The 17,435-nt window shown below is 34.4% G+C and overlaps 1 protein-coding gene across 1 annotated transcript in view; it reads right to left on the bottom strand.

Moving 5' to 3' along the window:
• Positions 1 to 17,435, bottom strand: part of LOC145259601 (extracellular matrix organizing protein FRAS1-like) — a 294,783-nt gene that overhangs the window by 43,864 nt on the left and 233,484 nt on the right. Inside the window, exons 52-56 of the mRNA XM_080117256.1 lie at positions 16,689 to 16,848; positions 14,668 to 14,868; positions 10,173 to 10,360; positions 7,331 to 7,414; positions 1,116 to 1,740 (exon numbers count right to left, since the gene is read on the bottom strand). Of these exons, the coding sequence (XP_079973382.1) occupies positions 1,116 to 1,740; positions 7,331 to 7,414; positions 10,173 to 10,360; positions 14,668 to 14,868; positions 16,689 to 16,848 (1,258 nt within the window). The remainder of the gene's footprint in view (positions 1 to 1,115; positions 1,741 to 7,330; positions 7,415 to 10,172; positions 10,361 to 14,667; positions 14,869 to 16,688; positions 16,849 to 17,435) is intronic.

Below are 17,435 nucleotides of genomic sequence, written 5' to 3'. Positions count from 1 at the left end.
GAAAAATCTTTTTAATAGAATATATTGTTGTTTTCACGTCGGTTTCTATTTAACCCATAGTTGGGACCCTAACAGGTACTACCACTCTGGGTCAGAGTGGACCTGGGAGCAATGGTAATTAAAGGGTGGTTCCACACTCCCCAAAGCCCACAAGCTGGGGCCTCACCACTGGATATAGTTTAAGGTCATATCTAGGACCCCCATTGAGGGACTTTTACCCTCTGCAGGGAGGCAGTCGGCGTATTCTAATGCCCCACCGACAGGGCCAAGCCAGCAGGGAGTATGGAAATCTTGATATTACGACGTTCGCGATATCATTCGAGTGTAAATATCTTATTTGTTACATTATACCTTTTGTACAATAAACTTGTTGTATTTTCTCTGTGTGTTGAGATATGGAAGAAGTAATGAAGAATCAATACTTCCAAAGGAGGGGACATCATCATCAACTTTGTGCCTCCCAGGTTTTGCTATAAATAGTAGGAAGCAGTGGGTAGCCACAAACTGGATCAGAACAAGACACTACAGAACTGCAGTAAACAAACACAGATGGAGACAAATAGACTCCCAATCTGCCCAAAGTGCAAGGAAGCGCCCCCCCCAGGACACAGATCACCTGAGTCTACACTGTCCAGTCACCCAACTAGAAGGAGACTATGTGATAGCTCATCTATCTGAAGACAATTTCTCAGACTGGCTAAAAAATAGCAGTATAGAGGTCTAACCTATACGATACTACTACTACTACTACTACTACTACTACTACTACTACTACTACTACTACAACGTGTTGACCGACCATCATTTAATCTGATATCTGGAGCAATATATTCGGGATAAATTATCCCGAATATATTGCTCCAGATATCAATGGGAGATTGCTAATCAGAAAAACACTTTGACCTCGCTGCCTACCAAAGATACTTAACTACTTTCATTATCGGTCAATTAATAGGCAAACAAAGCTTAAAAGAAATCCCACCACCAGCGTTTAATCTCCTGGACTCCAAACTAGCTAACCAAAAGATAAGCCCCCTCAAGGGCCCAATAAAGAAGACAGGGGTTTACAGTTGCGTCCGAAAACTTTTTTTAGAAGAAAAATTCAAAAGATTTACCTGAACCAAGATCATCAATTTCCGAATTAAAATTAAGAAATCCTTTCTTGCTTCCCGGATTAACGAATGCAGACGTAATTAGATTCGAACACACGTGGTGCTGTTGATATGCCGCATCCGACAGCAAGAATTTTACGTTGCTCAATGGCATCGTTGAAATCAATGGAAGCAATCCGTCCCGGTGTGGAATGGCCACTGATATTTGAATCGTGTTTGGGTGTTCTGGGTCGCTGACTGGCGTATACTTCAAAGTGGCAGTGAACGACTGGGCTTCATAACTAAAAGGGTTGCCGGGGTAGATCAGAGAACGGCAGATGCCATTGCTCTCACCAATATCAACCACGTTGCTGTTGAGGCGAATCCCGAGGTTCCCTTGTTTGTTGATAGGGGTAATCGAACATCGCAGTCGAAATTGAGACCTGAAATAGATGCTGTCTAATATAGAGCCGGTCACTTTGGTGAAAAGCGTGTCCTCTGTCAACTCCATGAATGTTTCGTAGGTGTTATCTTCGCCATGGCTTGGAAAAGCGACTTCCCACCTGAAGGATATACGCGAAGAATTGAATCCTGACTCTCGACAAAAATCACGTGTTGTCTTATAGGCTGGATAATTCGAATCACACGGCTGGAAATTAAAAAAAAAGAGAGATGAAAATTATTTTATAATAAATTTTGGAATTTTTAAAACTATTAGTGTCAAAAAGCATAGTTATATTGACACACCGGTTCCCCTTCGATCACCAAAGTTAAGCAACACTGAGCCTGATCAATACAAGACGGGTGACCATTTGGAAACATTAGGCGCTGTATGTCATCTTAATTGGGATACACATACCGACTGGGAATCATATGTGAATTTGCATTCCCCATAAACTTTAATGGAGGGCCAAATGTCCGACGCTGGGCGAATACTACAAAAAGTGATATTATAACATTTTTTTCTTATCTTCGTTGTTCTGTTCACAACGTTCTGGCCGAAGTAATCACCGACCTTCTTTAGATGCATCTTTTCAAACTTTATGCTGGACTTAAAAACCAATACGAAATTTTGTACTGAATCCTTTATTTAATCCATGAGGGATAGATTGCTCTTGTTCCGTCAGCCATGACAAAGCGAAAGTGTTAATTTCGTGATTATTCTTAATTATTATCGCCTGTAATGAATATTAAACCTTCAACCTCCAGAAGACTGTCATTGTTAATCAACAGCATTAACAGTTACGCCACGGATCCATATGTGATTATAAACAGGGTGTGGATAATCTGACTGTATTGATCAAATAAAAAGTTCAGTTCGAAATTCTGTATAGTTACCGAGTCCAATGTGAAGATTCGCGAGTTTGAAAAGATGCGACTAAATAAGATCGGAGGTTACATCGGCTGCAACGTTGTGAAAGAAAAACCAAACCAGATGAGAATAATAGTCCGAATAATCCAAATAAATATTTAAATCAGTATTTGCATAACTTTTCTTCGGATTATTGTACTTTTTTTTGTCTGCGTTTCGGCCGATGTACTCTCTGGCCTTCTTGATGATATTTGATGTGCCTATGTTGATCTTATCACCCGCTCATTTGTTAATTGCAATTATTATTAATCTTAAAGTTTAATGCATGGGAGATAATTTGCATTCGAGAAAAGTAGACCTTATTATAACTAAAACAGAATTTTATATAAACAGAACTCAATCCCAGAACTAAAATGCATGTTAGCATTCATTTTGTCTTCTTGAAGTATAAAGGAAAAGCCTGAGAAAAATAAAGGTTACTCGTAAAGATAAAAAGCAAAGAATTCCAGTGGAATGTAGTTTAACGAACTCGTAGCAATTGTGCCCCCCCTCGACGTAAATATTCCTAATTAACCCGACAAGCGGCAAAATCTCACCCCTTCACTTTGAAGGTCTTTAGATGCTGGAAAGCCTTCTGTTGTAATAGTTTCTTCTCTTTGACTATGAGACTTTGGAATTCCTTCCCGGTTTCTTGCTTCCCTGACTGTACTAACATGCAGAAATTAAAATTTAATGTAAACGGACATCTTGCTTCTCAGTTCCATACATGGTGTACTTGTGCCATTCAAGTGGTATCTTACCTGGTACAAAACTCAATCATGTTCCGCAAAGTAAAAAACAAAAATAACTTCCTCTACAAAAAACAAAAACAAAACAAAACAAAACAAAAAAAAACCCCAAACAATTTTATGAATAAATATTTGAACATATTCATTCAAGTGGAGTTTTGCCTGGTACAGGCATTAACGCTAATGGCTTTCCATTCATATCTCCCCCTTGAGACATTCATGAATTCATTGTTGCTCATCATTTTTGATGTTGCCCAGGTACTCAGACTGTCAGTATGTTTCTCGCTGTCGTCCTATGCTTTTTCTACCCACGACCTTTCCCATTATTCTTTGCTGGTTGTCGGAGAGCAGTTTGATAACGATCAGGTGTCATCTGTCTATCATGGTAATCCTTAACGAGCAAGGTGTTCTGATTCAGAACCGTATTCACACTGTTTCTCGAATAAAGAGTCTGATGTATTACCATAGTTTTCTTTGCATTTGTACAGACAGTAGGTTACAGTTTCTTTCTGTCCGAGCAGTGTCCCTACTAGACGATTGTCCTGACCACTGTACCCAGAGGAATGTTCTGCTCAGCACAACAAAATACGGTAATAATTTCTGCTTGCTTTCGTATTACATCAGTCACTTGCTTTCCATAACCTCACGCTACCCTGATCAGGGAATTAAGTAAGTTCTCGATCACGCATAAGGGTCTTCCACAGACCAGGGAAGGAAGCGCCTTACTTTTGCTTTGACAGTTGTGCTGTCCAGCTACCTATATATATATATATACATTATATATATACATACATTATATATACATACATTATATATACATACATTATATATATACATTATATATACATTATATATACACATACATTATATATATACATTATAAATATATATATATATATATATACAGACATTATATATATACATTATATATACATACATTATATGTACATACATTATATATACATATATTATATATATACATTATATATATACATAGATACAATATATATATACATTATATATATTGTATGTATGTATATACATATATATACATACATTATATATATGCATTATATATATACATTATATATACATTATATATACATTATATATATACGTTATATATACGTTATATATATACATTATATATATACATTATATATATACATTATATATATACATTATATATATACATTATATATATATACATATATATACACATTATATATATACATTATATATATGCATTATATATAATCATTATATATATAAACATTATATATATATATATACATTATATATACACATATATATACACATTATATATATGCACATTATACATATACACATTATATACATACACACACATATATATACTTATATATACATTATATATATACATTGTATATATATACATTTTATATATATACTTTATACATATGTACATACATTGTATATATATATATACATACATTATATATATACACACACATATATATACATACATTATTATATATATATACATTTTATATATATACTTTATACATATATACATACATTGTATATATATATACATACATTATATATATACACACACACATATATATACACACATTATGTATATATATATATATATATATATATATATATATATATATATATATATCTTCTATGATATAAAGCTGTATGTCTGTGTGTGTTTGGTCACGAATAGGCTCCTATATTGTTGACTATTTTAAAAAACTGATTACATATAATGATAGATATATCCAGACACAGGAATGTGTATGTTTGATCTGGCAGAACGGTGGTTCATTGTGGGGTGTGCGTTCGCGCCTGGTCCACAAAGTATGTTAATAAAAAATGTAAAAATTAAAAAAAAATGTTTATAAGTGTTTTTGATATAGATGTACATAAGAATATTTTGATAAGTATGCTTTAACTTAAATGGAGATGGTGTAATAAAATTTTGGAGTCTGCGTTCGCGCCTGTTTACAATAGATTGGAAATAGGCAAAAACTTTAATAAAGACTTTTCATATCTATCTGCGTAAGTACATTTTGATAATTATGTTTCAGTTTGAAGAAATATGGTATAATAAAATTATGGGGTGTTCGTTCGCACCTGACCTCCATAGAATGGAAATATGTCACAAAGTTTAACAAGGTTTTTTTAATATAGAACCACAGAATATTGTGATAAGTGTTTCAGTGTGAACAGGTATGGTATAATAAATTATGGGCTTTATCTATTTTATTTTTACCTTCATCATATTTTGCTTTGGTTTTGATACCTCTAAATTCGAAGCTATCCCTTTACAACCCTTCCTTTTCATAACCTATCAGACTTTCATAAATCAGAGTCCATTTTCTGTAGACTGTTTTTGAACCCAACCAAGGACGGGTACGTTTGCTAATATATATATATATATATATATATATATATATATATATATATATATATATATATATATATATTATATCTACACATTATATATCTACACATTATATATCTACATATTATATATATACATTATATATTATATATATACATTATATATATACATTATATATATAATGTATATATATACATTATATATATATACATTATATATATATTATATATATTATATATATATACATTATATATATACATTATATATATACATTATATATATTATATATATACATTATATATATTATATACATTATATATATATACATTATATATATACACATTATATATATTATATATACATTATATATATACATTATATATATATATCATATATATACGTTATATATATATTATATATACACATTATATATATACATTATATATACATTATATATATATATTATATATATATACACATTATACATATACATATATACATTATATATATATAGGCAGTATATATTATATATATATTATATATATTATATATATTATATATATAGACATATTATATATATAGTATATATATACACACATTATATATATACATTATATATATCCATATTATATATACATTATATATATACACATTATATATATACACATTATATATATACACATTATATATATATATATATATATATATATATATATATATATATATATATTTAATGGACTCTACAGCCGATTTTGACGCATGAGCTTCCGTCACAACAACCAAGTTGCTCGGAAATCCATACAGATACTTTGATTATAGTGATGGAGGTTTTGTGTAGAACCAACCACACTTTGTGGTATTACTGCTAATCTTTGTCGGTGCAGATAACTGCCACAGGAAAGAATATACAGTAGACCGTATGTTTTTACATCAGAGTTTCTTTCTCCCAAATTCATGTCTTAACGAAAATTTGGTGTGCATCTCTCCCAGTGAATTCATGCCCCCCCATCCCATACCAATCTGAAGATTTTTATGACTCAGCGCGGACACACACACACACACACACACACACACACACACACACACACACACACACACACACACACACATATATATATATATATAGCTGAGGCATGGGCTCTCATAAATACGCTGAAGAAGAGACTGGATGTTTGTTACACACAGATGCTCAGGATGGCCCTCAATACATCATAGAGGAGCCACGCAACAAACCAACAGCTTTATGGTGACCTACAACCAGTATCACTGAAAGTACAGCAGAGAAGGATGAGAGTAGCCGGTGTCTGCATGAGACACAGCGCAGAGGAACCTAGCAAGCTAGTTCTCTGGATACCTACAGATGGACACCCAAACTGTCGTAGAAGAAGAATGACCTACATTGACAGCCTGTTGCAGGACACAGGATTGGAAAGTGTTTGGAACTTGCAAACTGTCACGTGAGATTGAGAGAACTGGAGATGTCATGAGTTGCGGTGTGTAAGACGACGGAAATGAGGGATGATTATATATATATATATATATATATATATATATATATATATATATATATATATATATATATATATATATAATTTCCATCAGTCATCTGCTTTCCATGGTTTCACGTTCTTCTGATATGAGGGCAGTGGATTCTTGACTATTCCCAAAGGTCTCCCACAGACTAGCGGGGGGAAGGAGGCGTCTTACTTTTCCTTTGACAGCAGAAAGAAAATAGTCTACTTACTGTGACACAAACAAGTGGATAACCGGGACTTGGATTTATGTCCAAACCTTTTTCCACTTCATCATAATATAGTAAAGAAACAACCTGAAAAATAAATAAATAAAAATAAAATAAAATAAAAAAATAAATAGGCGCTTCTACAGAATTGGGAAAAATTTTTCGAAAATCATAAAACTGAATTTCAAATGAAAACAAGGACATCTATGAATTCCTCGTATTTTTAAGATGATTATATCCAAAAATTACGAAAATCGATAAGGTAGAAAATTATTTATTAAAGAAAATAAAAAAAATAGAATTAGATGAAAACGATCATAAAATACAGGAGAGTTCAAAAGGAACGTAATTTTCCATTCGAATTAAACAAAGATGGCAGCAGTTGGAACCATTTTTTTTCTGAAAACTCCATTTATCGACTACAAAATCTCGTCCCAATAATGTAGAAGCACCAAAAAGTATATAAAGATCAAAAGGTCAAGTATGACTGTTACATAGTAAATAGTGATTAAACTAGCTGGTTTGAATTTTGACGAAGGTCACTTTTAGTGCATATCACGACAACTTATCTGCAAACAGAATTGTACCTAGAGATGGGTGGCGTGAATTAAAGCCGGGGCAGGGGTCAAGGTCCAGAGATAAAACAGTCCAGCGATGTTAGAATATGACGAATGAGTCACGTTTTCAAGCGAAAGAAAATTAAGGATTGCAATCAGTCTCTCCGTTGGAAGCATTGCGAGTGGGACGCGTCCAAAAATGTAGAAATAATCTAAGCTCGTGGCTATGAAGAGAATGAAAAGACCTGCTATAAACACTAACATATATGTATAAAAAAGTTTTATATATTTTTTTATTGGCTTTTCGATCGCTTATGGGTTTTTGGTTCCGGGACAACATTGAGTAACCTGAACGTACGTTTATAAAATAGAATGTTAACATTGGAATATACCAGGAATATTAAGTTGATAAAGTGGAATTTAGAAACAAGTGAAGAATTTTAGTATTGATAAGTTGGTAGATAACAAGAATACATGACAAACACCACATGATAATCACGAGTGATACATTTTGATTACGTCACTAAAAGGGAGATGTTTTTGTACACGTAGAGTTTAATCAGTTGGGAATTAGAGTTTGAGAAAGACAGTCAAAAGCGGATGAGCTGGCAACCGGTCGATAACACCCGAAGAAGCTGTCGGGCAATATATATATATATATATATATATATATATATATATATATATATATATATATATATATTGTGTACAGAAAGTTGTTAGTTGAGACAGATCATTGGTACCGTCGGTTTCAAGCCCGATAATAAGGCCCGTTTAAGGTATCCTTATCAAGCTCTCTTCAGCCAATATTCGTCTACGAATACGAATATTGGCTGAAGACACCGTCCAACACTCCAATGGGGGAAACGTCTGGAATAAAGTTGCTGAAATACAACCCAAGACTTGTTGGTTCCTTGGGGATGAACCTTCTTTGCAGCTTTCCGTCAAAACATGATCAAGATGGACCAGGTATGTTTTCTCTATTGGCCGATGTAAAACCCCAGAGATCCTTTATCGATCCCTTGCTGTTATAAATGTGATATGCACTCTATATTTTAGAGACGATCACAGCAAATCACACACGACAAACTACGTTACATGTACACACGTTGAACACGTACTAGAGACAAGTAACACATATTAAGAAACTCGTTCAAATACACCTGTAAATATATAAATAAATATATGCTGGTTATAGTACCGTTTATAACTCGTTAAATATATATATATATATATATATATATATATATATATATATTGATATATATACGTACGTGTGTGTGTGTGTGTGTTTAACGTTATATACACAGCTACAGTGTAATGGAACGGAGACTCATGATTGTGGATCTTCCGCGTGAATAGACACTATATCAGACCCACTTCTGATGTAGCGTCAAAATATATCTGGTTATTACGGTTTATCTCCCAATATCATTACAGCAGTCTGTGACATATTTCCACTGAATGGACTCCTGACGCGAACAGAAACCCCACCATATTATTATACCATCTTTGGATAGAACAGATACTACTCTTGGATCCTAGAAGATATATTTTAGTTTTACTTTTTTTTTTACACAGGAATCACCACTTATCAAGGTCCGGAGGCCACTCGAGGACAAGGGTTAATGGGTATACATTAGTCAATGTGATTATAGCGCTTTAAACATAAATAGTGGGAATTTTGTAAATTGGATTACTTAGGGGGACGGTTCATCAAGAACTTGTTTACATTGGACTCGAAGACAATCAGATTGTATTCAGCTGGAAAGCAGGCAATCGGAAGAGAGTTCCACAGGCGCACAGTTCTAAGAAAGTTTTGTTCATGGAATCTACATTTAGGTTTGGGCACAGATAAGAGTGTGGGAAATTATTGATATAGTGGTTTTGGTTAGACGAATGTTTTTCGTGAAAGTTTGGCGAGGGGGGGCGATAGATTAAAGCTCAGCTGAGCACTTGCCATGAAAATAACGATAAAACAGAGACACGCTCGTGATGCCTCTTCTGTGGGAAAGAGGTTGCAGGGAAGTGAAAAGGGAACCCCCACTAAACTACGAAGTCTATTTTTAACTCTGTCAAGACAGGATAAGCTGCTTCTAGCAGCTCCTGTCCAGACGGCCCAAAAGCGACATGTTTTTTTTTTATATTGCAGTTACTTCTCTATTCACGCTGAACATCCACAGAATGGCCAGTATCAATTTATGACATACAAAGGATGCCGCTGTGGGATTTCCACACGTCCCGCCAGTACATAATAAAACATTTTATTTTCGAAATAAAGAACTTACGAGTGGGGGTGCTGGGAAGACACTTCTTTTAGAAATCTTATTGTCTAAAATGGTAACGGTGGTATAACGAATCTTCCCAAGTTTGGCACCGAAGAGTTCTTCTGGTTCAAGAATTATCGTAAAGGTTTCATGTCCTTCAATTTCACGATTATAGAGAATGTCGACCGCAAATTCAATGTTCTTCATCCCTGAAAGAAAAAAAAAGAAAGAATTTACTGCTCCTGGAAGTACCTAACTCCCGATGCTCCCCTCCACCTCTATAAGAATGAAAGACGTCCTAAGATGGAGCATTATGGCCACATATGTGGAGGTGCCGCTCTGAGCACCCTTGAACATAATTCAGCTTTCTTCAAGCATAATTCCCGGCGTTTGCTGACGCCCCTATTCCGAACTTGTGTCCATTGGACGTCACCGGTGAACTGGTTCTCACTGCTATAAATAATTGCACGGTAAAAAAATAAAATAAAAATAAAATAAAATAATTAAATTGCAATAGAAAAATGCGAGTATGAAAAGTAATATGATTAAGAATTGATTATATAGTTATAAATTGAATTAAAAAAATCTTAATGCTGCAATATTTTAAGTTATAAATTTATTATATTGTTTAGTAGATATCCTGTCCTTTTCTTTTCCAGTTTTAACAACCAGTCCTTTACTTTTCCATGTTTAAGTTTAACCATATAACTTTTCATATTCGCATTTTTCTATTGTAATCCATGATTTTTCCAGGCTTCCAGTAAATTCACTTGTTCTTTGTTTAATTTTAGTCTTATTTTTTTGCTTCCATAAACATAACATACACATATGTAATAACAATGTACGGCACTTGTCTGCTTTCAATAAAATCCTTCCAATTATCTCCCTTTCATTCTTTCATTCTCTCTGTTTCACGTTACTTCTCTTTACGCGAGAGCGGTGAATTGGTAGCAACGGTAGTCGCTGAAGCGACGTGGTTGCTATGGAAATCAGTCATAAAAACATCGCTCACCTCCTTATGCTTTTTATAATTTTGAACACCATTAAATTCATCATAACGTTTTGTTTTACTGAACGAAAATTGAAATTTTTTTCGCAATATAGCTGAGAAGGTGATCTAAAAACTGTAATAATTGTTTGAAATTTGGTCGAAAAAGTGACGTTTTAAAGCAGTTCTAAATGACTAAAACTGTCACTTAAGCATATATTCAAACACGGTAGTGTTTGAATGATTAATAAAAGTCAGACCTTTCTCTAACAAAGCCCCCCCCCGAGGGTTGCTGAGGGCCTATCAGATCAAGAAACGATTTACTGAAATTAAAGTAAATAAAACTATGTTTATGAAATGAGGTTTTTAGCGCTTAGTACGACACGCCTGCAGTAACTGTCGAAGGACTTTGTTTGAAGAAAGACTGGATTTTTTAAAACAATTTAAAAAAATTAATTATCTTTAGTGTACAATCACTTATACCAGTGATAAACGTTCTATAAAGACAAATTCGAAATAGGGGCGTCAGGAACCGCCAGGGGACTTGTCTTGGAGAAAACCCACAATTCAAAATTAACTCAGCTCATCTTTTTTCCTTGTATATTTGTACTTTTTTTTTCTTATTAAAAAAAAAAAAAATTGTTCTTTTGTTTTTGTTTATCTACTCTCTTTTCTTTTTTTTTCTTTTTTTTTTCTTTTTTTTCGCGATTGAAATTCTGTAGCAATGGACTAGTCGTGAAGAGGAAATTTCGAAATCTCATAACACCATTGTATATTTAGGATTGAAACTTGGTGAAAAAGCCAAGCATAGATTGATTGGTTGTTTGCCTGTGTGTTTTCCAGCATATCAACTATTTTCGGGTTATTTATGGCGAATCTAGTAATTTTGACCAAAAAAAAAAAAAAAAAAAAAAAAGAAGTGTTTATGTTTCAAGTTCTTTATATATTTTCAAATATTTATTCATAGTGTTTGGTTTGGATGTTTTGTTTTACGGCATATTAACTTTTTTAAGGTTCAGTTATTTTGGTAAACGTTTTTATGCTTCAAGGTTTTTATAATTTCAAATATTTATTCATAATGTTTGGCTTGGTTGCTTTGTATATAAAAAAATATTGTTTTTTTACGTGGGAGTCATCACTTGTCAAGGCCTGAAGGCTACTCGAGGATAAGGGTTACTGAATGTAAGTGTAGTAATCCTTAATGGTGTAAATTGGGTAGAATTTGATTATTTATGAGGATGGCTGATTAAGAACTTGTTTACATTGGATTTGAAGGCTACCATGTTGGATTTAATCGGAAAACAGGACAGCGACACGGTGTTCCTTTTTTTTTTGATTTTGCAGAGTATTATCGAGTTTTGTAAAGGGAAAGATTGTTTTTTTTGTGGGGGGGGAGCTCTTTGCTTTCCTTTTCGGGTTATTTATGTAGAATGTAGTAATTTTGAAAAGGAAAAAGGTTTTATGCTCCAAGTTCTTTGTATTTTCAAATATTTATTCATGATTGGTTTGGTTTGGTGGTTTCGTTTTATGGCATGCCAACTCTTTTAGGGTTCAGTTATTTTGGTAATAGTTTTTATGTTTCAAGTTCTTTATAACTTCAAATGATATATTGTTTGGCTTTCTTGTTTTGTAGAAAAAAAAATTATTGTTTTTGACTTTGACTTTGCAGAACATGATAGAATTAGCAAATGAAAGTGGGGGTGGGGAGCAATAACATAAACGTTTGTTGTATTTAAGTCAGGAAAACAATATCTCCAAACAACAAGATTTTTAGCACCAGGACAAACAGGGATTAAAGTTTATTTGGATTATAGAAAGAATTGTGAATTTATTAACGATTCCATTATTCCTGTTTTTATCTGCACAATTCAATCTAAATTCCGAAACAGTACTATGTAATTTTGTCCTTCGATTTACTATGACTTCGTGAAACGCATATATATATATACGACCTTGTATGTTTATGTGCGGAACAGCCTCTATCAAACTACTCTGTTAATTTTTCGTCGACAGACTTGAAACTTGATAGATAAGGGATTTGGACTTGTGGAACAAATTCAATTTGGTTTGTAGTAAAAAAAAAAAAAAAAAAAATGTTACTAAGGCTTTTCGCATCACAAATTTCCAACGCTAAAGACTACGTATCCTTAGGAAAAAAAGAAACAAAAACATTCATTTTAACATTCACTAATCAGTGTAGTTGTCAAGATACACATGAAGAAGGTCGGAGATTACATCGATCTAAACATCGTAAGAATAATACCCGAGATGATAACAGTTTTCCAAACAATCCAATAATGCAAATGGAAGGGGGGGGGACAATAATATCAACGTTTGGTATATTTAAGTTAGAAAAACGATATCTTCAAACAGCCTGATTTGGTAGAACCAGGAAAAACATTTATTGAGATTGTCGGACTGACTTCTTCACCTTGGTTGTTATAGTCATAACGTTTCGGCCGTTTTGCCCTCCGGCCTTCATCAGGTGTTTTGTATCGAACTGGGGAACCGTTTGTTATGAGTCTCGAACCCAACCCTTTATTATTATTACGGGGGTACCGTGTTAGGACTCCAGCTAGGCTCTGGGGCATAGTTACTGATTCTCTGTTTTGAATTTTACTTTTCACTGCCTTCGTTCAGGATTGAACTCAGCACCTGTAAACTTTGATACAACGTCTAGGACCACTCGGCCATATAATGTACTCTTCTATCTATCTGGGTAAGTTGTCTGTGTGGGTATTAACTTATTTCAAAGCGTTTATCTTATTTACACATATGTAATAACAATGTACGTAGTAGTGTTGAGTCTAACGTTAGAACAAGGAAAAATGGCCAATATTAGACGGTCATATGGGGGTTCTCAATAATCACTCATAATCGAAAATGCAATAAAGTTTATTTGTACTATAGAAAAAATTGTGTATCAACGATTCTATTATTCATGTTTTTATCTGCACAATTTAATTCAATTAATGTATAATCTTCTGATTGTCTTCAAGTGTATCTTGTCGAACTCGCGAATGTTTCTGTTGAACTCTGTAATCTGCATGGAATTCAGAACGGAATCATTTATTTCTTCCACGGAGGTAGCATGTTCTCGTTCAGCCAGCCATAACAGGGTGGATGTCTTACGTAATTTGCAATTGTATTTTGAGTGTCGCCTGCAAATTTTGATTTCTAACAACTATGGTTTTTTGAAAAAAGAAAGGACAAAAATATTCTTGCCAGTGTTCACGCCATTGTCCTGAAAAGGTTGAAGGTTACATCGGTCGAAATATTTTGAGTATACCAACCAAGATGAGAACACTTGTCCAACAATCTAAATAATAATAACAATAATAATAATAACAATACATAGAAATCAGTTTTCTCTTCATAATGTGATGGCGTCCCTAAAGTACACTTTCACGCGAACTTATATTTTTTCTATGTAACTCTTAAGAAAGTATATACTCATGTATAATACGCTTGATAAAATGTATGCTAATGTATAATACGCTTGGGAAAGTATCTACTCAAATACAATACCTGGTTTAAAATGAAGAATGGAACTTTTCTCGAAATAATCAAGTCCTGACTCTGCAGAAGCATCGCGAGTAACGCAGCGCACTCTCGACGCCCGACGAATGTCGCCTGTCCGTACGACTTGTACAACGACCGTGTTGACTTGATTATCTGCCTTTGGTTCAGAAACGCTATAAGCAGCGTGTTTAAACTGCACACGCGGAACTGAAAAATAAAGTAAAAAAAAAGTCATTTTAGTAGTTGTCAAAAAGATAAAAAAAAAAAACGAGAAACTACGAGGGGCGTGCAATAAGTAATGCTCCTGACCCACTTCCCATAGCAGTAGAGCAACGAAACTTGGCACAGTTATTAGTCTTTCTCTACATAGGAACCACCCAGAGTTATGCATTTTTCCCATCGTTTGATGCAGCTCTGGATACCGTTTTTGTAGAACACCTCAGATTAGTCCTCCAACCACGACGTGACTTCAGAAATCAAGGCTGCATCATCTGTGAAACGCTTTTCTTTCAAAAACAACTTCATGGCTGGGAAGAGGTGAAAGTCAGAGGGTACAAGGTCAGGAGAGTAGGGAGGATGGGGGAGGATTTCATAACCACACGCCCGTGCTTCTGATCTGGTGATATGCGAGTTGTGGACCAGAGCGTTGTCCTGCAGGAGGAGGGTATCTTTGCTAATCTTGCCCTGCCTCTTGATTTTGATAGCTTCCCTTAATTTCCTCAAAAGTGAAGCATAATAGGCTCTTGTAATTGTGGTACCCTTTGCCAGCAAATCTGTCATAACTACTCCGTCCTGGTCCCAAAAGACTGTGAGCATGACCTTGTCAGCAGAGGGCTGCACCCTTGCCTTCTTTGGAGGTGGTGAGTCCAAGTGCTTCCACTGCATTGACTGGGCTTTGGTCTCTGGATCATAGTGATGCACCCAGGTTTCATCCTGTGTAATCAGTCTTTTGAAAAAACTTTGACTCATCTTCTTGGCACATCTCCAAATTCATCCTCGAACACTCGACGCGTTCTCGCTTCTGAAATGGTGTGAGCAACTTGGGAATTCATCTGGCAGACACCTTATGCATATGCAAATGGTCATGAATGATAGTTTCCACAGACCCTGTACTAATCTTGACATCTTGGGCTATTTGGCGAATAGTAATGCGCCGATCTTCCAAAATGGCAGCCTCAACTTGACGGACAGATGCTTCATCTATGGCAGAAGGGGGCAACCAGGTCTGGGAGCTATTTCCACAGACTTCCGGCCATGTTTGAATTCACGATGCCAGCGTTTTACAAGGTCATATGATGGGGCATTATCATCATAAGTTTCTTTCATTTCATCAAAAGTCTCCTGTGGTGTGCGTCCTTTCAAATACAAAAACCGGATCACTGCTCGACATTCAACAGACCCCATTTCACACATGACTCAGTTCAAACAGCTGCAAAACAGAAAGCACAATTAGTTCAGAGCTGTAATTTACCACATAACCCGTAGAGATATAAATCATTGCAGATGCAAAATTTCAGCTAGATCAGACAACTGAAAGTGGGTCAAGGGCATTAATTATTGCACGCCCCCCGTAAAGCATACGTACATAGAAACCTGAGATATTATTTGTGTCATATTTCCTGTGTCATTTGTATCTCTTCAATTTTTACTTATGCAATTTGGACCTGTGTCATTTATATTTGTGTCATTTTTAACTGTGTCATTTTTATATGTGCCATTTTTACCTGTGCCAGTTTTACTAGTGTCATTTTTCCTGCGTCATTTTTCTAGCGTCATTTTACCTGTATCATCTTTACCTGTGCCATTTTTACATGTTTCATTTTTTACATGTGCCACTTTACCGGTGCCATTTTTACCGGTGCCATTTTACATACATGTGTCATTTTTACCGGTGTCATTTTTGTCTGTGTCATTTTTATTTGTATCCTTTTTTTTACCGAGCTTCGGTTCCACTTATAGCATGTTATATAAGAGTATAATTGAAATTTAATGCGTAATCTAGCAATATCAAAAATTAAACGATATACCGTCGTCAGAATTGGTGATAAAAATTGTGGCATTGTTTTTCTCTCCAATCGAAACCGTCGGGAATTTTCTGTCTCCAGACGCCAAACCGAGGAACAACACAAAACTTTCATTCTTTTCAAAGTTGGCGTCATCTTCGATGAAAACCGTACAATTCTTAGTCTGAAATCAAACGAAAAGAAGAAGCATTACATGAATTTTTACAATAAATCTTGGATTATGGATGCGTTCAACATTATATTATGCTATCAGGTTGACAAGAAAGGCGCTTCTACACTATTAGGATGAAATTTTGTAGTCGATAAATGGAGTTTTCAGATAAAATACAATGGTTTCTACTGATTTTTTTTTTGTCAATTCTAATAAGTTACAATGGTAGCTTCCAAATTATGCAGCCAAAATTACCTGAAAATTACTGAATTATTAACAACACAATTTTAATCGTGTTAGCAGGTGAAAAATTGCGGCCATCTTGTTTAAATCTAAACGAAAAATCACCCCCCCCCCATTTTTGAACTCTCCTGTGTCTTACGATCGTTTTCATCAAATTATATTTTTTTATTTTTTTAATAAATATTTTTCTACCTTATCGATTTTCGTAATTTTTGGATATAATCATCTTAAAAATACTAAGATGACGTGGATACCATTGTTTTCATATAAAATTCAGTATTATGATTTCCGAAATTTCGTCCTAATAGTGTAGAAGCGCCGAAAGTTGTTGCGTTTAAAAAGACCTAGCACGTATA

This window comes from Euprymna scolopes, chromosome 35 (genome assembly GCF_053919585.1).
Source record: "Euprymna scolopes isolate OS-2025 chromosome 35, ASM5391958v1, whole genome shotgun sequence".
NCBI classification, from domain to species: Eukaryota; Metazoa; Mollusca; class Cephalopoda; order Sepiida; family Sepiolidae; genus Euprymna; species Euprymna scolopes.
The sequence above is the reverse complement of the archived record's forward strand: the minus strand, read 5'-3'. Positions and strand labels throughout refer to the sequence as shown.